The sequence below is a fragment of the Pelobates fuscus genome, chromosome 9 (genome assembly GCF_036172605.1).
Source record: "Pelobates fuscus isolate aPelFus1 chromosome 9, aPelFus1.pri, whole genome shotgun sequence".
In the NCBI taxonomy this organism is placed as follows: domain Eukaryota; kingdom Metazoa; phylum Chordata; class Amphibia; order Anura; family Pelobatidae; genus Pelobates; species Pelobates fuscus.
Genome location: NC_086325.1, coordinates 14627852 through 14647597, shown reverse-complemented (window position 1 = coordinate 14647597; position 19746 = coordinate 14627852). Strand labels below are relative to the sequence as shown.

Here is a 19746-nt window from a genome sequence, read left to right as displayed (position 1 = left end):
TAAGCCTGGCTGACGCAGTCATTATAGACTGTAACAGGGCAAGTTGGGAGCATGTAAATGGATTAAAGTACTCCAGGTGAGAGAGGATAGCAGCATGGACCAGCACCTTAGGAGAGGTCCGAGTCAAAGAGAACACCTAGGTAGTGAGCCTGCAAGGTAGAGGTGATGGTAGCGCCGTTGACTTGGAGGGAGACAGACACAGGAGTAACAACACTTGGGGAAGGAAAGACCAGAAGTTCTGTTTTGGACAGGTTGAGTTTAAGGAAGTGGGCAGTCATCCAGTAGGAAATAGCAGAGAGGCAGTCAGAGACACGAAGATCAACAGTGTCAAAAGCAGCAGAAAGGTTGAGGAGAATAAGGATAGAATAATGACCACAAGATTTTGCAGCGATTAGATCATTGGATACTTGGTCACAGCTGTTTCAACAGAGGGACGAGCATGGAATTCAGACGGAAGCAGGTCAAGCAGAAAGCAGACTGACCCCCACATATACACAGATTGACTCCCCACCACAAAGACTGATCCCCCCCCACACACAGACTGACCTTCCACATACACCACACACAGACTGACCCCCCCCCACACACCACACACAGACTGACCCCCCCCACACACCACACACCACACACAGACTGACCGCCCTCCCCCCCCCACACACACAGACAGACTGACTCATACAAACATACACTGACTGACCCATACAGTGCACACGGACAAGCAGCTTCCAGGATGTCTCATTCCCCCATGCTGGGCAGAGCTGAGCTTCCTCTCCGCTCCGTCTCTCCCCTGCGCTGCTCTCATGGAGGAAGTGAACTCCCAGCACAGTGCCTCCTGTGTTTAGCTCCCCACCAGCTCTATTAGTAGACCTGTCCAGATGGCCAGAGTGCAGGATAAATCAGTGGAGCCCTGAACTGCTCCCCCACCCCACCCTGCACCGGTGGTAGTTCCGCCACGGATTATGGGTACTCTGAATGGCCCCATATGTAGAAAACTGTGATGCACTGTGTATTCTGATACCTTTTCATCATGGCCAGCATTTCAGAAATTTTAGCTAAAATAGCTCTTCTCTGTGATTGGACTAGATGGGCTAGCCTTCGATCCCCATATTCACTGGTTGTCCTTCCCTGAACCACTTTAGGTAGGTACTAACCACTGCATACTGGAACGTCCTGCAACACTTGCCATTTTGGAAATGCTCGGACCTGGTTGTCTAGCCATCACTATTTGGCCCTCGTCTAGTTACTCAGATATTTTTTCCTGCTTCCACACATGAAATTTAAGAACTGACTATTCATTTGCTGCTTACTATAGCCCACCTCTTCCGTGCACATGTTAATTATAGCCTGAATATTATCTATTGGTTGTATATTCCTGCTAATCATATCCCCTTGAAAACTGATTAAGCACACAATGATAATAACAAACGCATACAACGTTATATTGTTCGTGGTCTGCCAAGCTATTATGAGATATGGACATTATGGTATTTTGATAGAGCTGTTTTCAATCTTTGAGGGCTTTCCAGCCTAGTTTACCCCGGGTATGTTTTCTGGTTGCCGACAGCCAGGACATTTCCAATGATTTGCTATGGTGATGTCTTTATCATTTGATGCCCATCACTCTCAGAAAAATCATTACATCCTAACAAACCCATAACTCTCAGCCATCCACTGGAACAGCTCCACCTGACATCATTAAAGCTGCAGTTAATATGTGATAATTCAAATGTAACGTGGGCTCAAACAGGAAATTCTGTCAGAATTCCGTCTGCGGCAACGTATTGCGGGACATGTAAAATGAAACATATTTATACAGTAAGCAGAACACACACAGACGCAAGGAATGTGGATTGGAGATTTAATTCAGAAACACAGCTCTTTCTCTCACTGGTCAGAGCCACATGTAATTCCCATTTTTTATTATGTTTTGTTTTGACACCAAATGATTCACAGACGGTCCCCGGGTCTGGGTGGGTCCGGGTGGAAGATAGGCTTTTAAAACTGCACGAGGGATAAAACCACATTGCCATCGATCTCAAGTCCATCGACCATCTGGAACGCAGAGTACCGGTGACCGTAGTCGCAGAAGTGCTGGCCATTCACATAGATTTTAAAGCGATGATTCCCACATCGGATGGAGATCTGGTGGAAGAAATGATCCATGTGAGAGAATAGAATATTCTGAATGCAACAGGATTGAAAATGTCAGGCAGGTAGAGGGGCAAAGAGATGACAGGACATGTCAGACAGGTAAAGGGAGTATATCACGTAGGGTATTTCAGGTAGGTAGAGGGCGTGCCAGGTAGGTTATGTCAGGTAGGTAGAGGGTGACGTCAGGTAGGTAGAGGGTGATGGTAGGTTATGTCAGGTAGGTTATATCAGGTAGGTAGAGGATGATGTCAGGTAGGTTGTCAGGTAGGTAGAGGGGAATGTTGGGTAGGTTATGTCAGGTAGGTAGAGGATGATGTCAGGTAGGGTATGTCAGGTAGGTAGAGGGGAATGTTGGGTAGGTTATGTCAGGTAGGTAGAGGATGATGTCAGGTAGGGTATGTCAGGTAGGTAGAGGGGAATGTTGGGTAGGTTATGTCAGGTAGGTAGAGGATGATGTCAGGTTGGTTATGTCCAATAGATAGAGGCTGTACCAGGTAGGTTATGTCAGGTAGGTAGAGGGGGTGTCAGGTAGGTAGAGGGGTGTGTTGGGAGATGCCCAGCACAGATATGTACAGATTGCATTTATCTGATACTGACATCAAAATACTGTCCAGGAAGGAAGGGGTTAAACGGAACGTTTCGCTCTTCGTTCCCCCACGATCCTCTCAGCAAGCTATTCCGCACCACGGCATTCTCATTCATTCGAGGGTTAAAATGCAATGCGATTTCATTGGTTGATGTCACCTTGAAATTAATAACAAACCTGCAAAGGAAGAAACATTTGTAATATTAACACAGGTATTACGCACAGAGCAGGGAGTGTATCTGTATTACACACCGAGCAGGGGGTGTCTCTGTATTATACACAGAGCAGGGAGTGTCTCTGTATTACACACAGAGCAGGGAGTGTATCTGTATTACACACAGAGCAGGGAGTGTATCTGTATTATACACAGAGCAGGGAGTGTATCTGTATTACACACAGAGCAGGGGGTGTCTCTGTATTACACACAGAGCAGGGGGTGTCTCTGTATTACACACAGAGCAGGGGGTGTCTCTGTATTACACACAGAGCAGGGAGTGTATCTGTATTATACACAGAGCAGGGAGTGTCTCTGTATTACACACAGAGCAGGGAGTGTATCTGTATTACACACAGAGCAGGGGGTGTCTCTGTATTACACACAGAGCAGGGGGTGTCTCTGTATTACACACAGAGTATTGAAAGAATACAATGTTTCAGATATTATAGGATATGCCTTAAATAGCAATGTATAGCAAAGAAGCAGAGATTTTATGCTTGTCATATGTAACTGCTTAGTAAGAAACATGCTAGTATTTTTGGCAATGAAGTTCCCATAAATGACACCAGAATTTAACGATAATATCTGTATGTAAGAAGACAATATATTGTGTATAAGATGTATGCAAGAATACAGTGTGCTGTGTATAAAGCTGCATGAAACTCACTTCTGAGCTCCCATTGGAACAAATCCTCTGACTATCACTGTTCTCTTGGATGATAAACCTCCCGGCATCATTCCAAAGTATGGCACCGGCTGTAGACACAAAGCAAGGAGTGTCAGACAGAGGACACACAGAAACAAAAGGACACAAACAGATAGACAGACAGAGGACACACAGAAACAAAGGGATGCACACAGATTGACAGACAGAGGACACACAGAAACAAAGGGACGCACACACAGATTGACAGACAGGGGACACACAGAAACAAAGGGGTGCACACAGATACAGACAGAGGACACCCAGAAACAAAGAGACACAGACAGAGGACACACAGAAACAAAGAGACACACACAGATAGACAGACAGAGGACACACAGAAACAAAGTGGCGCTCACAGATACAGACAGAGGACACACAGAAACAAAGAGACACACACAGATAGACCGACAGAGGACACACAGAAACAAAGGGACACACACAGATAGAGGACACACAGAAACAAAGAGACGCACACAGATAGACAGACAGGGACACAGAAACAAAGGGACATGCAAAGACAGAGGAAAAATACAGACAAAGGGACACACACGAGCAGAAGAAACACGTAAAGGGCTAGATAGAGACAGACTAGAGGATTACAGACAGATAGAGGACAGATACAGACAAAAGGTCACACACAGACAGACACAGATGGATAGTCTAGAGGGCCAATCACAAACAGCTAGAGGGAGACACAAAGGCACACAAAACAATACATACACACAGTCACAGGGATGCACAGACAGATAGATGGACACACACTGACAGAGGGTCAGAAAAGAGACAAAACATGAGCCACATGAACATGAACATGAACAGACATCCATCCGTGGATCCTCACCGGGTTATATGTAGGGCCCCCCAATATCTGCCAAGATAATGATACATAAAGTAAATGGTTAAACACATCTACACAAATGCTGCTTAGTAGTTACAGTATTATTTGCACACTGTAAAAGATACTCACGGGTAGGTTCCCACCTGGAAATCCCGGCATTTGTCCCTGGAGAGAGAAAGGGTCACGGTAAAATTCAGATAACCTCAGAAACCAACTACTAAAGTCTGCATCCCCCTCCCACCAGGGAACCTCAGTACAAGCTCTATCATTAATATAAATAGAAACGTGTTCTATTCTATTCAGCCAGTTACTCTCTGGGGATCCTAGGCACCCACTTAGCCTCCCTAAATATTAACCAGTTCCTGGGTTCTCACCTGACCCACTTCACCTAGTACTTTGCTCCTCACTAACACACGCACAGCACCGAGACTGGCTACCACCTACCTACATGACACAGGGCCTGGCTAGCACCTACCCACAAAGCACAGGACCTGGCTATCTCATACCCACAAAGCACAGGGCCTGGCTACCTCATACCCACAAAGCACAGGGCCTGGCTTCCCCTTACCCACAAATCAGAGGGCCTAGCTAACACCTACTACCCACATAACACAGGTACTGGCTACCACCTACCCACAAAAGGCAGGGCTTGGATTCCCCTTTTCCACAAAGCACAGGGCCTGGCCACCACCTACCCACAAAGCACAGGGCCTGGCTTCCCCTTACCCACAAAAAAAGGGCCTGGATTCCCCTTTCCCACACACTGCATAATCTGATGCCCCTACCTACATGACACAGGGCCTGTCTACCACCTACCTACATGACACACCGCCTGGGTGTTTTTATTTTATTTTTCAGGCTTTTCACAGTGTAATACTTACCCCTCCTGGAGGGAAGGAAGGAAGTGTCGCAGCACCCTGTAAATAAAGTCCCCAAACCAATGTCAAGAACATAGAATGCAGGGTAAATCACACAAGAGCATGCAGCCCCAATACCCAGAGTGTCACCCATCCAACATCCCAACCATAAAAATACCCTCTGCTTCTTCTACCTAACAATACCCTCGGCATCACAACCCAACCCCAACAATACCCACTGCATCACCCATCCAACATCCCAGCTATAAAAATACCATCTGCTTTTTCTACCTAACAATACCCTCGGCATCACAACCGAACCCAAACAATACCCACTGCATCACCCATTCAACAACAGAACCCAAGAATACCCACTGCATCACCCATCCAACATCCCAACCATAAAAATACCCACTGCATCTCCTCCCTAACAATACCCTCGGCATCACAACCCAACCCCAACAATACCCACTGCATCTCCTACCTAACAATACCCTCGGCATCACAACCCAACCCCAACAATACCCACTGCATCACCCATCCAACATCCCAACCATAAAAATACCCTCTGCTTCTCCTACCTAACAATACTCACTGCATCATCCACCCAACAACTGAACCCAATAACACCCACTGCCATACCCATCTAACAACCCTACCACAACAATAGCCACTGCTATACCCATCTAACAACCCAACAACAACAATAGACACTGCTATACCCATCTAACAACTCAACAACAATAGACTCTGCTATACCCACCTAACAACTCAACAACAATAGACACTGCTATACCCATCAAACAACCCAACAACAACAATAGACACTGCTATACCCATCTAACAACTCAACAACAATAGACACAGCTATACCCATCTAACAACCCAAGCCTAACAATACCCACTGCAAAATCAACCCAACAGCCAAATGCCAAAAATATCCACAACATCACACATCCAACAACTCAACCCCAACAAAACTGTCTGTATAACTCAATCCAACAATATCCACATAATCTCCCATTAAAATACCAACAGTTTCACCCATTTAATTTGAAAACCTAGTCTAGCCTGTCTGTTTAGTTTTACCAGCAATGCATGCTATGGTCTGTGGTTGATGAATTTGCATTAGGGCACAGGTAATTGTGTTGCAGGAGCTCTTGGCTCACTAATGGTCATAACCTACTAACTTACTAATGCATTACTACTCCAACATGTCACCATCCTTCATTCTTAATTTAAACATATATTTTCTATTAATATTATTTAATGTAATTACCCCCTAAACTCTGTCATCATTTTCTCTGTCACCATACAACTCATCGCTTACCCCACCCATGTATCCGCCTCCGCCGACCACTGTGAGGGATTGAATGGTCACGTCTCCGTCTACATGTACGCATTGCACGCGTTCAATGGGAATCCTGTGACGGTATTCATAGAATGGTAATCCATTGACATTTACCTGTTGAAAGAGAAACAGCAAGGGGCACCTCCTTTGTTATCATAAAAACTTGTCCACGGAGATGAAGAGAATGATCATATTTATGGCATCCACCTATTTCAATAATTCTCCAATCATTTCTACTTATACTGACTGGCCGGTCAAGTTTTAACATGAATGACTAATACAGGTTAACTCACGGACCACTTATAAATATATTGTTTATAGCTAAACTCAGGATCCATCTGGTCCTCATCCTTCTACTTTTTGACATCTACATTATTGTTACTAATGTCACATTAAATTTGTTTTGTCCATCAATAGTACCAGGAAAAGAGCATCAGGCATTCTTGCTCCCTCGTCTCTATTACTTTACACATTAACTTCGAGAGCAATGTAAGGGTGATTTAATTTGGTTGCTATGGATGAACTTCATTTCAAAGGTTACATGTGAGATTGACTTTTTACAAATGTGGTTCTGAAGCTTAAATATTGTTTAATTGAAGATATTGCTCACCTGATAACCTCCCATATTAACTATAAAGACCAGCTCAAAGTGTCTCCCTTTATGTAAAGGGAAGCCATCATGTCTCCTCTCTTCTGGGCCCCAGGAGCCAGACTGGAAAGAGTTAAAAACAACATGGTCCTTCCCATCGAATCGTGGATTGAAGTGGAAGGCAATGTCTGTTCCGTCATACTGACCACAGGAGAAGTTCACAGCAAACCTGACAGGGAAATAATCAGATGTGAAAGAGATATGGACCAACAGATAAAAAAAATGGAGCTGTCCCTAGGCATTGACCATCATCTGTGATATCTGCTTAATCACGAACTTTAACTGATATCACAGCTGATGGTTTAACCAGTGATGGGAAATGGAGAATGTATGTTGGGAAGAAGAGAGAGTGAGGGATGTATAGAGGAAGGAGAGATAGTGAGGGATGTATAGAGGATGGAGAGATAGTGAGGGATGTATAGAGGATGGAGAGATAGTGAGGGATGATTAGAGGGAGGAGAGATAGTGAGGGATGATTAGAGGGAGGAGAGATAGTGAGGGATGTATAGAGGGAGGAGAGATAGTGAGGGATGTATAGAGGATGGAGAGATAGTGAGGGATAATTAGAGGGAGGAGAGATAGTGAGGGATGTATAAAGGAAGGAGAGATAGTGAGGGATGTATAGAGGAAGGAGAGATAGTGAGGGATGTATAAAGGAAGGAGAGATAGTGATGGATGTATAGAGGAAGGAGAGATAGTGAGGGATGTATAGAGGAAAGAGAGATAGTGATGGATGTATAGAGGAAGGAGAGATAGTGAGGGGTATATAAAGAAAGGAGAGATAGTGAGGGATGTATAGAGGAAGGAGAGATAGTGAGGGATGTATAGAGGAAGGAGAGATAGTGAGGGATATATAAAGGAAGGAGAGATAGTGATGGATGTATAGAGGAAGGAGAGATAGTGAGGGATGTATAGAGGAAGGAGAGATAGTGATGGATGTATAGAGGAAGGAGAGATAGTGAGGGGTGTATAGAGGAAGGAGAGATAGTGATGGGTGTATAGAGGAAGGAGAGATAGTGAGGGGTGTATAGAGGAAGGAGAGATAGTGATAGGGTGTATAGAGGAAGGAGAGATAGTGATGGGGTGTATAAAGGAAGGAGAGATAGTGAGGGATGTATAGAGGAAGGAGAGATAGTGATGGGGTGTATAGAGGAAGGAGAGATAGTGATGGGGTGTATAAAGGAAGGAGAGATAGTGAGGGATGTATAGAGGAAGGAGAGATAGTGATGGGGTGTATAGAGGAAGGAGAGATAGTGATGGGGTGTATAAAGGAAGGAGAGATAGTGATGGGGTGTATAGAGGAAGGAGAGATAGTGATGGGGTGTATAGAGGAAGGAGAGATAGTGATGGGGTGTATAAAGGAAGGAGAGATAGTGAGGGATGTATAGAGGAAGGAGAGATAGTGATGGGGTGTATAGAGGAAGGAGAGATAGTGATGGGGTGTATAAAGGAAGGAGAGATAGTGATGGGGTGTATAAAGGAAGGAGAGAGGTAGAATTATCGCAGAGATGAAGGAGAAATATCAGGATTGAAATTGCTTTGAAGGAGGGAACCGCCATTATTAGGACGTTATATGTAACCTAATCCCGTGATTGCACTTTGAAATCCATGACAAAGAACACACAGAGCTTCCTGTAATTTAACTCCAAGTGGAACTTTGCTTGGTAGTTACTATAATGTGTTAACCCTTCCAATGAATGAATGAGTAATGTGTAGCCCTGTAAGGAGGGGTGAGGTCTCTGTGCCAACAATAAAAGAGTTAAATTAATCATTGCATGTTAAACATACACCTATGCATTCCCTGTATTGTATATCTATAAAGCACGGTTCAGAGTTCATCCACGCCCTGTGTCAGCCGCAATAAACGGATTGAAAATCTTCCTCCCCCTCGTTAAACCTCTCCCTTACTGACCTGTGAACATGATGGGGGATAACGCCCTGAATATAAACCGACATCCCCGGCCGCAGACCGCCATAGATTGGGTTCCGGAAAGGGAGCGCCTGTAGGGCAGAGGGCAAAATAATACAATGAAGAGCGCGTCGGGTTGGACAGGGGAAGAGAAACACACAAAACGCACACCTTAACGTACAGCAGACACCTGTCAGACCTTTTTTATTGTATATACTGGTTCAGTATAAATAAATATTGATTCAGAAATCTAGACTCGGATGTAACATTAATTCACGCGAATTGAGTAGGGATTCCCGTGATGCTATAGTATAATTGCGCCAGTAAGCACGGTTTGGCTGGCATCAATTTATCTTTGACTCTGTTAGATAAGCTGTTAAATGGCGGGGAAACCCAACGAGAGACCCAAGAAAATGTGCAAATGGCCGAGAATCAGAACATGAATATAATACTACTACTTATAATATAATATAGTAATAATAATAATAATAAAGCATGTTCTATTTGTATACAGAGTTACATTGCATCTAACTATAGTAACTGCAGTTTTAGTGAATAGAACAATTCTGACTTTTAACAGGCGCTCTATAGAAAGGCGAATACATTGTGTCTGAACAAGCGCAAGACGTTGCTTTCACGGTTATTTACTAACCGAACGACACTCAATTTATTCACTAAACACTGAGCTGTGATTAACTGAAACATGAAGTGCAAAACCAGAAAAAAAAACCCCGCTGATTTGGGAAATCCTCTGACTCCACATCAGTGCCATCAGTGGCAAAATAACCCGTCAGAGAATTGACCGTGAAATGTTAGACCAAAATAGCTGCATTCGGGAAATTCGGGAAAGTTGCCACGTTGTTGCTGACAAAGTCGGTTTATTGACTAAACTCTGACATGTAGAGAATTTAAATAGGATTTTAAAAATTTACACTAAACTAGCCAAGTAGGGATTGCTGATGAGTTTGATATTTTTTTCCGAATCAGCCCTTTTTTGCCTAAATTCTGCATTTCGGATTTTAATTCTTTAGAATTTTGTTTTAGTATGAAATGTACTAATGGATTTTATTTTCCAATAAGACTGGAACCACAGGATGCGTATATAAAGAGCCATTACAGTCCTGCAGCATGCATACAATATAACCTCCCGTGTTTAAAGGGACACTCCAGACTCCTCGAGCACATTATATTGCTGAAATGCACAAGGAATGAGACAGACAGACACGGTGTGAAACAACAAGACAGACACGATGCAAGGAATGAGACAACCAGACACAGTGTGATAAAACAAGACAGACAGTATGTGGCAATGAGACAGACAGACACAATGAGAGGAATGAGACAGACAGACACGATGCAAGGAATGAGACCACCAGACACAGTGTGATGAAACAAGACAGACCGTATGTGGCAATGAGATAAACAAATACATTGCGAGAAATGAGACAGACACAATGCGGGGCACCGAGACAGATAGAAAGTACAATGGTATGAAACAGACAGACACAGTGAAACGGTATGAAATAGACAGACACAGTAAAATGGTATGAGATAGGCAAACACAGTGTGGGGTAATGAGATAGACAGACACATTGCAGGGCAAGGAGAAATTCAGTATGTGGCAATGTGGCAATGAGACAGGCAAATCCAGTGCAGAACAACAAGACAGACAGCGCGTGGCAATAAGTTAGACAAACAGTGCGTGACAAGGAGATAGACAGACAGTGCGTAACAATGAGATAGACAGACAGTGCGTGACAATGAGATAGACAGATAGTGTGTAACAATGAGATAGACAGACACAGTGTGGAACAACAAGACAGACAGTGCGTGGCAATGAGATAAACAGATAGTGTGTAACAATGAGATAGACAGACACCGTGTGGAACAACAAGACAGACAGTGGGTGACAATGAGATAGACAGACAGTGCGTGACAATGAGATAGACAGACACAGTGTGGAACAACAAGACAGACAGTGCGTGACAATGAGATAGACACAAGAAGTGTGGGGCAATGAGACAGACAGACACGGGCACAGTGTGTGGCAAAGAGACACAGTGTGATGGTATGAAACAGACAGACACAGTGAAATGGTATAAGACAGACAGACATAATGCATGGAAATAAGACAGACGCAGTGCGATGGTATGAGACTGTCACAGTGAGACAGTATGATACAGACTTAGTGAGATGGTATGAGACAGACAGATTGACACAGACATACAGGCACATTGCTGGGGAAAGAGACAGACAGACATTGTTGATACTGAAGGTGATGGCGATGAATTGATTACCGGATTATAGACTGGCTGGTAACCAGGAGCTGCCACGAAAGCCATGTCTGCTGATTGCTGTGAGCAGAATACAGGTAGCTGCCTTAATAAAGAGATAAGAAGTGGGTTGGGCAAATGTCTAACAACACCTACAACCCTTGACCCCTACTCTCCATCCTTGAGAAATGACTTTAAATACCTTACTGTACACGTGACAAAAAACCCATGTACTAATATCCGAGCAAACACCGGGGACGTTAGCAATGACACACGCACCCACTGGTATCAAACCTCATACCCATCTGACGGAACAGAGATACCACCAGGTACTGGCAGCAAGCAAGGAACTCACCTGTGACAAAGAATGATCAGAGAACAGACTGTGAATTCATTTAATGGAGTCAGTAAAATATACACATTGCCCTGAGCTTATTAAATATAGTAATGGGGGTACAGTTACAGTAGATGATCATATATCGCAGAAGCCTGCCACAACGGTAATGTACCCCATTCTTGGCAGGTCCAATCCTGGCATCCTAATGCCAGCTCTAATCACATTAAACAATTGTTTAGGAAATCCTTCCTCCTGGGGCTCTCTGCAGTGCAGGGTTACAGGAACACTCCAAAGCCCTAACGTGCGTTAGCTTGCTGAGGAACTTTTCGTGTGAAGAGTGTGCAGATTCCAATCGAAAATGACACTTTTATAAATTAACCTTGTTACACCCCCATGGCCGTCAATCAAACAGGTGGTCCTCTTACTTCCTGGTTTGTTTAGCTCAGTGGAGCTAAAGTCAAGAGGCAGCACTTGCCCAGAGCACCTGCCTTGCAAAGACTTCTCATTGAGCTACATTGGGAAGTCTGTGATTGGACAGATACGGAAAGTCTGGGCGGGGTTATAATGGGAAGGCTAGCAAAGGCTGCAGACAAGAGATCTACAGTTTTTGTATGCTGGTTTAAGATTTACCCTCAATGAAAAAAAACATAATTAAATGCAGGAACATTGAAACCTCGGTCTCCAGACATGTGAAAACAGCTCACAATGGAGACCCCCAATGTCCTCAAATTCCAAGGCATTGAATTAATCAAACAGGACCAGAGGAAGGGCAACTGGGATCAACGCTTAAGGAGACGTGAATGCTATTGGATTTACCGCCTCAAAACCCTGTCCCCCAAAGGTCTCAACGAGGGGTTTTCATACTCCCCATTTATTTAGAAGTCTCCAAATAAAATATAGCCTCTGTACATTTGTAAATAGCCCACTCTATTTATCTTAGTCACTTCTGATTAGCTTAAGGGAATGTTTTTCTAATTATTTTGTCACTTTATTATTATACTTTCAACAGGGACATCAGCTGTCCCAGGACTTACCATCCATTCCCCCTCACCCTCTATTCTATACAGAGATTCTTTTATGTATGGATCAACGTAACTCTCCCCAACAAGGCTGTTAACCTAGCTCCGGAAGAGGTTCCATTCATACCATATAAAGATCAAAAGAGATCGATTTTAATTAGAACAATATACAATTAAAAAATACTAGTGGCAGCTTTATATCTATGTGAACAACTTACCACCACAGCTGTGTATACATTCATATTAATGTTGGACATAGCATTTTTCTACTCCTGCATACTAATGGCAGATCTATATTTGTGTAAATAGCTTACCACCTTAGCGGCAGGTTTGTTCACAGTATGTTGGATATAGTACATATATGGTTACAAGATCATTGGCACATAGTGCTCTGTATGTCCAATGGGCTAAAATAATAATAGCCAAACCATAACTGACGATATTATCATAAATTCTTCCTGTTTACACTACTTAAATATGATCAATATCCACTAAGGGCTGTTCAGTCAATTATCCGACGTAAGTGAGACTCAACTCCACCTACTTTTGTGTCCACGTGGACTCAGCACGGCACGTCATTGATGACGACTTGACGATCTCCTCTCCGATTGGCTATCCGTTATTTAAATACCGGGAGGGTTTGGGCGGCAATTTCCACCCCTGACGAAGGAGTTTGATACTCCGAACCGCGCGTCGGGCAACACGGGGGGGGGGATTCCCAGTCACTGCACCTCGGCACATCACAGTGCACTACTCACAATGCACCAAGGGAACCCCTCCTCTATCACTTTGGTTATGACTATTTCTCGCTAATCACTAGTTCTTCTATCTCCTTTCTTGGAGTCCAATTTTTTTCGAGAGGACATAAGTATCTAGTATAGCCATCCAGCTTAGAACACCCACGAAGGTGTTTAGTAGCAGAAGTTAGGGAAACAATAGAACAGCGACAGGCTTTCGTTATATTAGACTCTATCTTACAATTACATACCCTGATCTCGCTGTCCTTTTTGCTATCAGACAATCTTTCCCTCTGTATTACTTCTCTATATTAGCACTGGCTACAATATCCCAGAAGACTCTAACACTGTGTTCATATTGGGTTGCCATATCACCCAATCGATTGATTTCACAGTAAGACCTGAAGGGATTGTACTGCTCAGGGGATTATCACCTAAAGGCTTCCTTGGTAACAGTATTCAAAAGGAAGGATCCTCTGATGCACCAAGGGTAGATATTACTGGCAACTACAGGAAACAGAGTTATTCTGTTTGATACACAGCTGCTATTGTATCCCTTTATCTTATAACAGGCTAATAAAGTTCCAATGTATCTTTGTGGATATAGGGATATCTTTTATGCACTGCAACAATAATTGCTAGAATCGCTCTGTATTTCCTTTTGCCTCCCCTGTTTTTGTCCTGTCCACCGGACTCCAGATCCTAAGATTTATTAGGCTGAATATTAACGTGTACGTTTTATCATACCAGCTTGCTTAGTAGTTCTCCCTTTTAAAGGGGAACAATCTGAGCATTGTGCGTTTGTTCAATTATCCTCACATTAAAGGGTTCATGCAAATATCTGGTGGAGCTGGTACCACCAATTCTGACCCATTTCCCTAGCCGTAGATTTAACGTTTGTGTTAATCTAGGACTAAGGGAAATTTCTCTGTTCTCTATATCTGATAATTAAATGCATACATGTTTTCATTTGGGCTATATGTACTAAACAGTGATTTGTAATTATTTTGTATTTGGACAGTGGAGTGTCCCTTTAAGTGAATCATGAAGGTGTCATTAAACAGGTTCAGACACTTGGTTCCTTCACTGAACTAGCAGTCACACTATCCCCAGGCAGGGGGAGAGTTTAGTTTTGGGTATTCCCAGGTACGAAATGCAGAGTAATATATTCTGAGCTATAAAGTAGAACGGATGAGCGGCCTTTGACTGAAAAGCAATAAATGCAGACATTATGGGAGCGCACTGCGAGTTGAATTGGCAAACATTCTTATCAGCAATAAATGCTGATTATCAGGCGGGAGCGGCCAGGATACCCACATTACAGTTATTTCCTCGATCTATAATGTCTATGAACCTTACACCAAGCCGTAATGTACACGTGTAATTCTGGGCTTCACGTATACACAGATCGTGGCACCACACACACAAATTGTTCAGAGACATTAAATCTCACATATACACGAGAGACATTGAAACACACACTCCTACAGAGTGTATAACCATTACTGTAACACACACACACACACACAGTGTATAACCATTACTGTAACACACACACCTATTGTATAACCATTACTGTAACACACACACACCTACAGAGTGTATAACAATTACTGTAACACACACACACAGTGTATAACCATTACTGTAACCCACACACCTAGTGTATAACAATTACTGTAACACACATACACCTACAGTGTCTAACAATTACTGTAACGCACACACAGTGTATAACCATTACTGTAAAACACACATACACATAGAGAGTCTATAACTATTACTGTAACACACAGTCAGGGCCGGACTGGGAAAAAAATTAGGCCCGGGCATTTTTCAATCAGAGCGGCCCCCTAAGAAGAGGGCGGGGCCAGAGAGGGTGTGTTTTGTCATCACTAATGACAAGCACGCCCCCTCTCAAAGTGAGCATGTTGGTTCAATACGCAGAGCCCCACTGAAGAGCTCTGGCATTAGAAAAAGGCCCTGAATTTGTTCTGCGCAGCGCAAGCAAATTTAATAACATGTTTGCGCTGTGTTTGCTTTTAAATTGTCTCTGGTGTCTCCACAAGTGGGATACCAGAGGACAAAAGGGCCAGGAAAGTGCATGGTGCATATGTTTGGAGCCTGCTTGTGGGATTGCGTGTGTGTAGAGTGTGGTGTGGTATTGTGTAAATAGGTCAATTTCATTTGTGTTTGTGGTGTAATATGTGTGGCTAGGGGCTATAGAGAGTGTGTGTGTATAGGGGACATAGTGTTATAGGGGATGTAGCGAGTGTGTGCATACGGGCTGTAGTGTGTGTGCATAGGTGACGTAGTGTGTTTAGGGGTTGTAGAGAGGGTGTGTTTAGAGAATGTTGTATGTGTTTGCTGACAAGGAATGTAGTGTGTGTGTGTAGGAGATCTAGTGTGTAAAGGACCCAGAGTGTGTATAGGGGAGTGTGTGTGTGTGTGTGGAGGATTAAGAGTGCATATAGGGCAAGGGATCTAGCGTTTATCTGGAGCGTAATGTGTTTAGTGGTGCAGTGTGAGGGGTGCTTTAGTGTGTGTGTGTGTATATATTATAAAGTATATATATATATATGTGTGTGTGTGAGTGAGGGTGCTGTGTGTGTCTGAAGGTGCTGTGTGTGTCTGGGGGTGCGCTGTGTGTGTCTGGGGCGGGCGCTGTGTGTGTCTGGGGGGCGCTGTGTCGGGGGGCGCTGTGTGTGTCTGGGGGGGCGCTGTGTGTGTCTGGGAGCACTGTGTGTGTCTGGGGGTGCGCTGTGTATCGGGGTGCTGTGTGTGTCTGGGGGTGCTGTGTGTGTCTGAGAGTGCTGTGTGTGTCTGAGAGTGCTGTGTGTTTCTGGGTGCGCTGTGTGTGTCTGGGGGTGCGCTGTGTGTGTCTGAGAGTGCTGTGTGTTTCTGGGTGCGATGTGTGTGTCTGGGGGTGCGCTGTGTGTGTCTGGGGGTGCACTGTGATTGTCTGGGAGTGCAGTGTGTGTGTGTCTGGGAGTGCTGTGTGTGTGAGGGGGCTGTTAGTGTGAGTGTATTTTGTATGTCTGGGGGTGCGCTGTGTGTGTCTGGGGGTGCACTGTGTGTGTCGGGGTGCGCTGTGTGTGCTGTGTGTGTCTGGGGGTGCGCTGTGTGTCGGGGTGCCGTGTGTTTCTGGGAGTGCTGTGTGTGTGTGTGTGTCTGGGAGTGCTGTGGGTGTGTGTCTGGGAGTGCTGTGTGTGTGTGAGGGGGCTGTTATTGTGAGTGTATTTTGTATTTAAAAGTAAATATATATTTTTTTATTAATAATAAAAAATAAACAGTTATATTTATATTCCCCCCCCCCTCCCTTCTTACCTTTAGCCTGGGAGGGGGTGGGGAGCCGGGTTTCCATGGTGGGGTGCCGTGGTGCCATGGAGGGTGCTCCCTGATCCCTGGTGGTCCTAGTGGAGGTGGGGCAGTTGCTTAATATCCCCCCTCCCAGGCATAATGTAAGAAGGGAGGGGGGATCCTTTCTGCAGCTTCCTTCCCTGGTGGTCCAGTGGTGAGAGTGAACTCTAGCCCCTGCAGGCTAGAGTTCACTCTCGCGAGATCTGAGCGTTGCCGCGGTAACCGCGGCAACGCTCAGAATCCCGCGAGAGGACTCGGCGGAGCTGCTGGCTAGAGCTCCGCCGGTGTTCTCTCCTCCTGCCTGCCTCCCTCACACCCCAGCACCAGCCGCCTGTACCAGTGCCTGTGGGCCGGTGAGGGAGATCTTTGATCTCCCCACCGTCCCATGGAGGCACACAGCGGGGCTGGCGCTCGGGTAGCGCTGGCATGAGATCTCCCCTGCCGGCCTCGGCCCCACGGTCATCGCGGCCCACCGGGCATTTGCCCAGTATGCCCGATGGCCAGTCCGGGCCTGCACACAGTCCTTTACGAGGCCCTGGGATGAGGCACCTGTTACAGGGAGGGGTGCAAAGCCAAGGAGTTGGCAAGACTCCCAAATATAAATATATATACATATGAAAAAACAGGGGGCTGGCTGCATTCACCTGAATATGCATAAGTAGGGTGCTGCTGGGGGCCAAATTATACAATAAAAACTGAAAACCCAGCCCACTACATTATCCCCTAAACAGCAACTTCAGTGCTGACAGATTTAGTTCGTTTTTTTTAAACACCTAATCCAGGCAAAAAATAATGGGGGTTTAGTTACATTATATGATCATACATTGCATAAGCCTGCCACAACGTCAATGTACCCCATTCTGGCAGGTCCTACTCTAACAGCACTGAAGTTGCTGTTTAGGGGATAATGGAGTGGGCTGGATTTTCTGTTTTTAGTGTATAAATTGGCCCCCAGCAGCACCCTTACTATGCATATTCAGGTGAGTGCAGCCAGCCCCCTATTTTCTCATAGAACCATTACTGTAACACACACACACAGAGTCTATAACTATGACTGTAACACACACACACACACACACAGTCTGTAACAATTACTGTAACACACACACACACACACACAGAGTCTATAACTATGACTGTAACACACACACACACACACACACACACAGTCTGTAACAATTACTGTAACACACACACACACACACAGAGTCTATAACTATGACTGTAACACACACACACACACACACAGTCTGTAACAATTACTGTAACACACACACACACACACACAGAGTCTATAACTATGACTGTAACACACACACACACACACACACACACACAGTCTGTAACAATTACTGTAACACACACACACACACACAGAGTCTATAACTATGACTGTAACACACACACACACACACACAGTCTGTAACAATTACTGTAACACACACACACACACACACAGAGTCTATAACTATGACTGTAACACACACACACACACAGTCTGTAACAATTACTGTAACACACACACACACACACACAGAGTCTATAACTATGACTGTAACACACACACACACACAGTCTGTAACAATTACTGTAACACACACACACACACACACAGTCTGTAACAATTACTGTAACACACACACACACACACACAGAGTCTATAACTATGACTGTAACACACACACACACACACACACAGTCTGTAACTATGACTGTAACACACACACACACACACACAGTCTGTAACAATTACTGTAACACACACACACACACACACAGAGAGTCTATAACTATGACTGTAACACACACACACACACAGTCTGTAACAATTACTGTAACACACACACACACACACACAGAGTCTATAACTATGACTGTAACACACACACACACAGAGTCTATAACTATGACTGTAACACACACACACACACACACAGTCTGTAACAATTACTGTAACACACACACACACACACACACAGAGTCTATAACTATGACTGTAACACACACACACACACACACAGTCTGTAACAATTACTGTAACACACACACACACACACACAGAGTCTATAACTATGACTGTAACACACACACACACACAGTCTGTAACAATTACTGTAACACACACACACACACACACAGAGTCTATAACTATGACTGTAACACACACACACACACACACACAGTCTGTAACAATTACTGTAACACACACACACACACACACAGAGTCTATAACTATGACTGTAACACACACACACACACAGAGTCTATAACTATGACTGTAACACACACACACACACACACAGTCTGTAAACTATTATTTTCAGAAACACAAACACTATAACTATTGCTGTAACACACACCCCTATATTTTCTGGTACTGTCACAAACTCTTTTTGGGTCTGTAACTCCACTTTCCAACAAAGCTGATAAAGTGGGTGTAAACACAACATTCAATTTTCTTTTTTCCTTCTCTTCGACAACGTTCAATCAAAGTGATTTTTTAAAGCAATCTTTGGGAGTTTTGAAATACGTAGTAGCATTATAGGATAAACAGAATAGGGGGTTATTCTCCCAACAGTGAATTGAGAAGAATTGAAACCAATGTTGTAAATCTGTGCGTGGAATAACTTACAGCAGAATAGCCTTTTTTAATTTTTGGAAATCTGTTCTTTCGGTCTACATTTTCCAATTTCCCATTCACTGTTTAGAGAAATATAATCTTTTATTGGTTTATGATTTGAGTTTCAATCAATCAA

The 19746-nt window shown here is 44.1% G+C and overlaps 1 protein-coding gene across 1 annotated transcript; it reads right to left on the bottom strand.

The window, feature by feature from the left end:
- Positions 1 to 1962: 1962 nt before the first annotated feature.
- On the bottom strand, positions 1963 to 11675 carry LOC134572337 (galectin-4-like). Its single transcript, XM_063431239.1, has 10 exons — positions 11562 to 11675; positions 9268 to 9356; positions 7317 to 7524; positions 6686 to 6820; positions 5380 to 5415; positions 4628 to 4663; positions 4502 to 4528; positions 3622 to 3710; positions 2749 to 2914; positions 1963 to 2142 (listed from the first exon to the last, which is right to left on the bottom strand). Exons 1-10 carry the CDS (start codon positions 11604 to 11606, stop codon positions 1996 to 1998), a joined length of 978 nt encoding a protein of 325 aa, XP_063287309.1. The 5' UTR covers positions 11607 to 11675; the 3' UTR covers positions 1963 to 1995.
- Positions 11676 to 19746: the final 8071 nt, after the last annotated feature.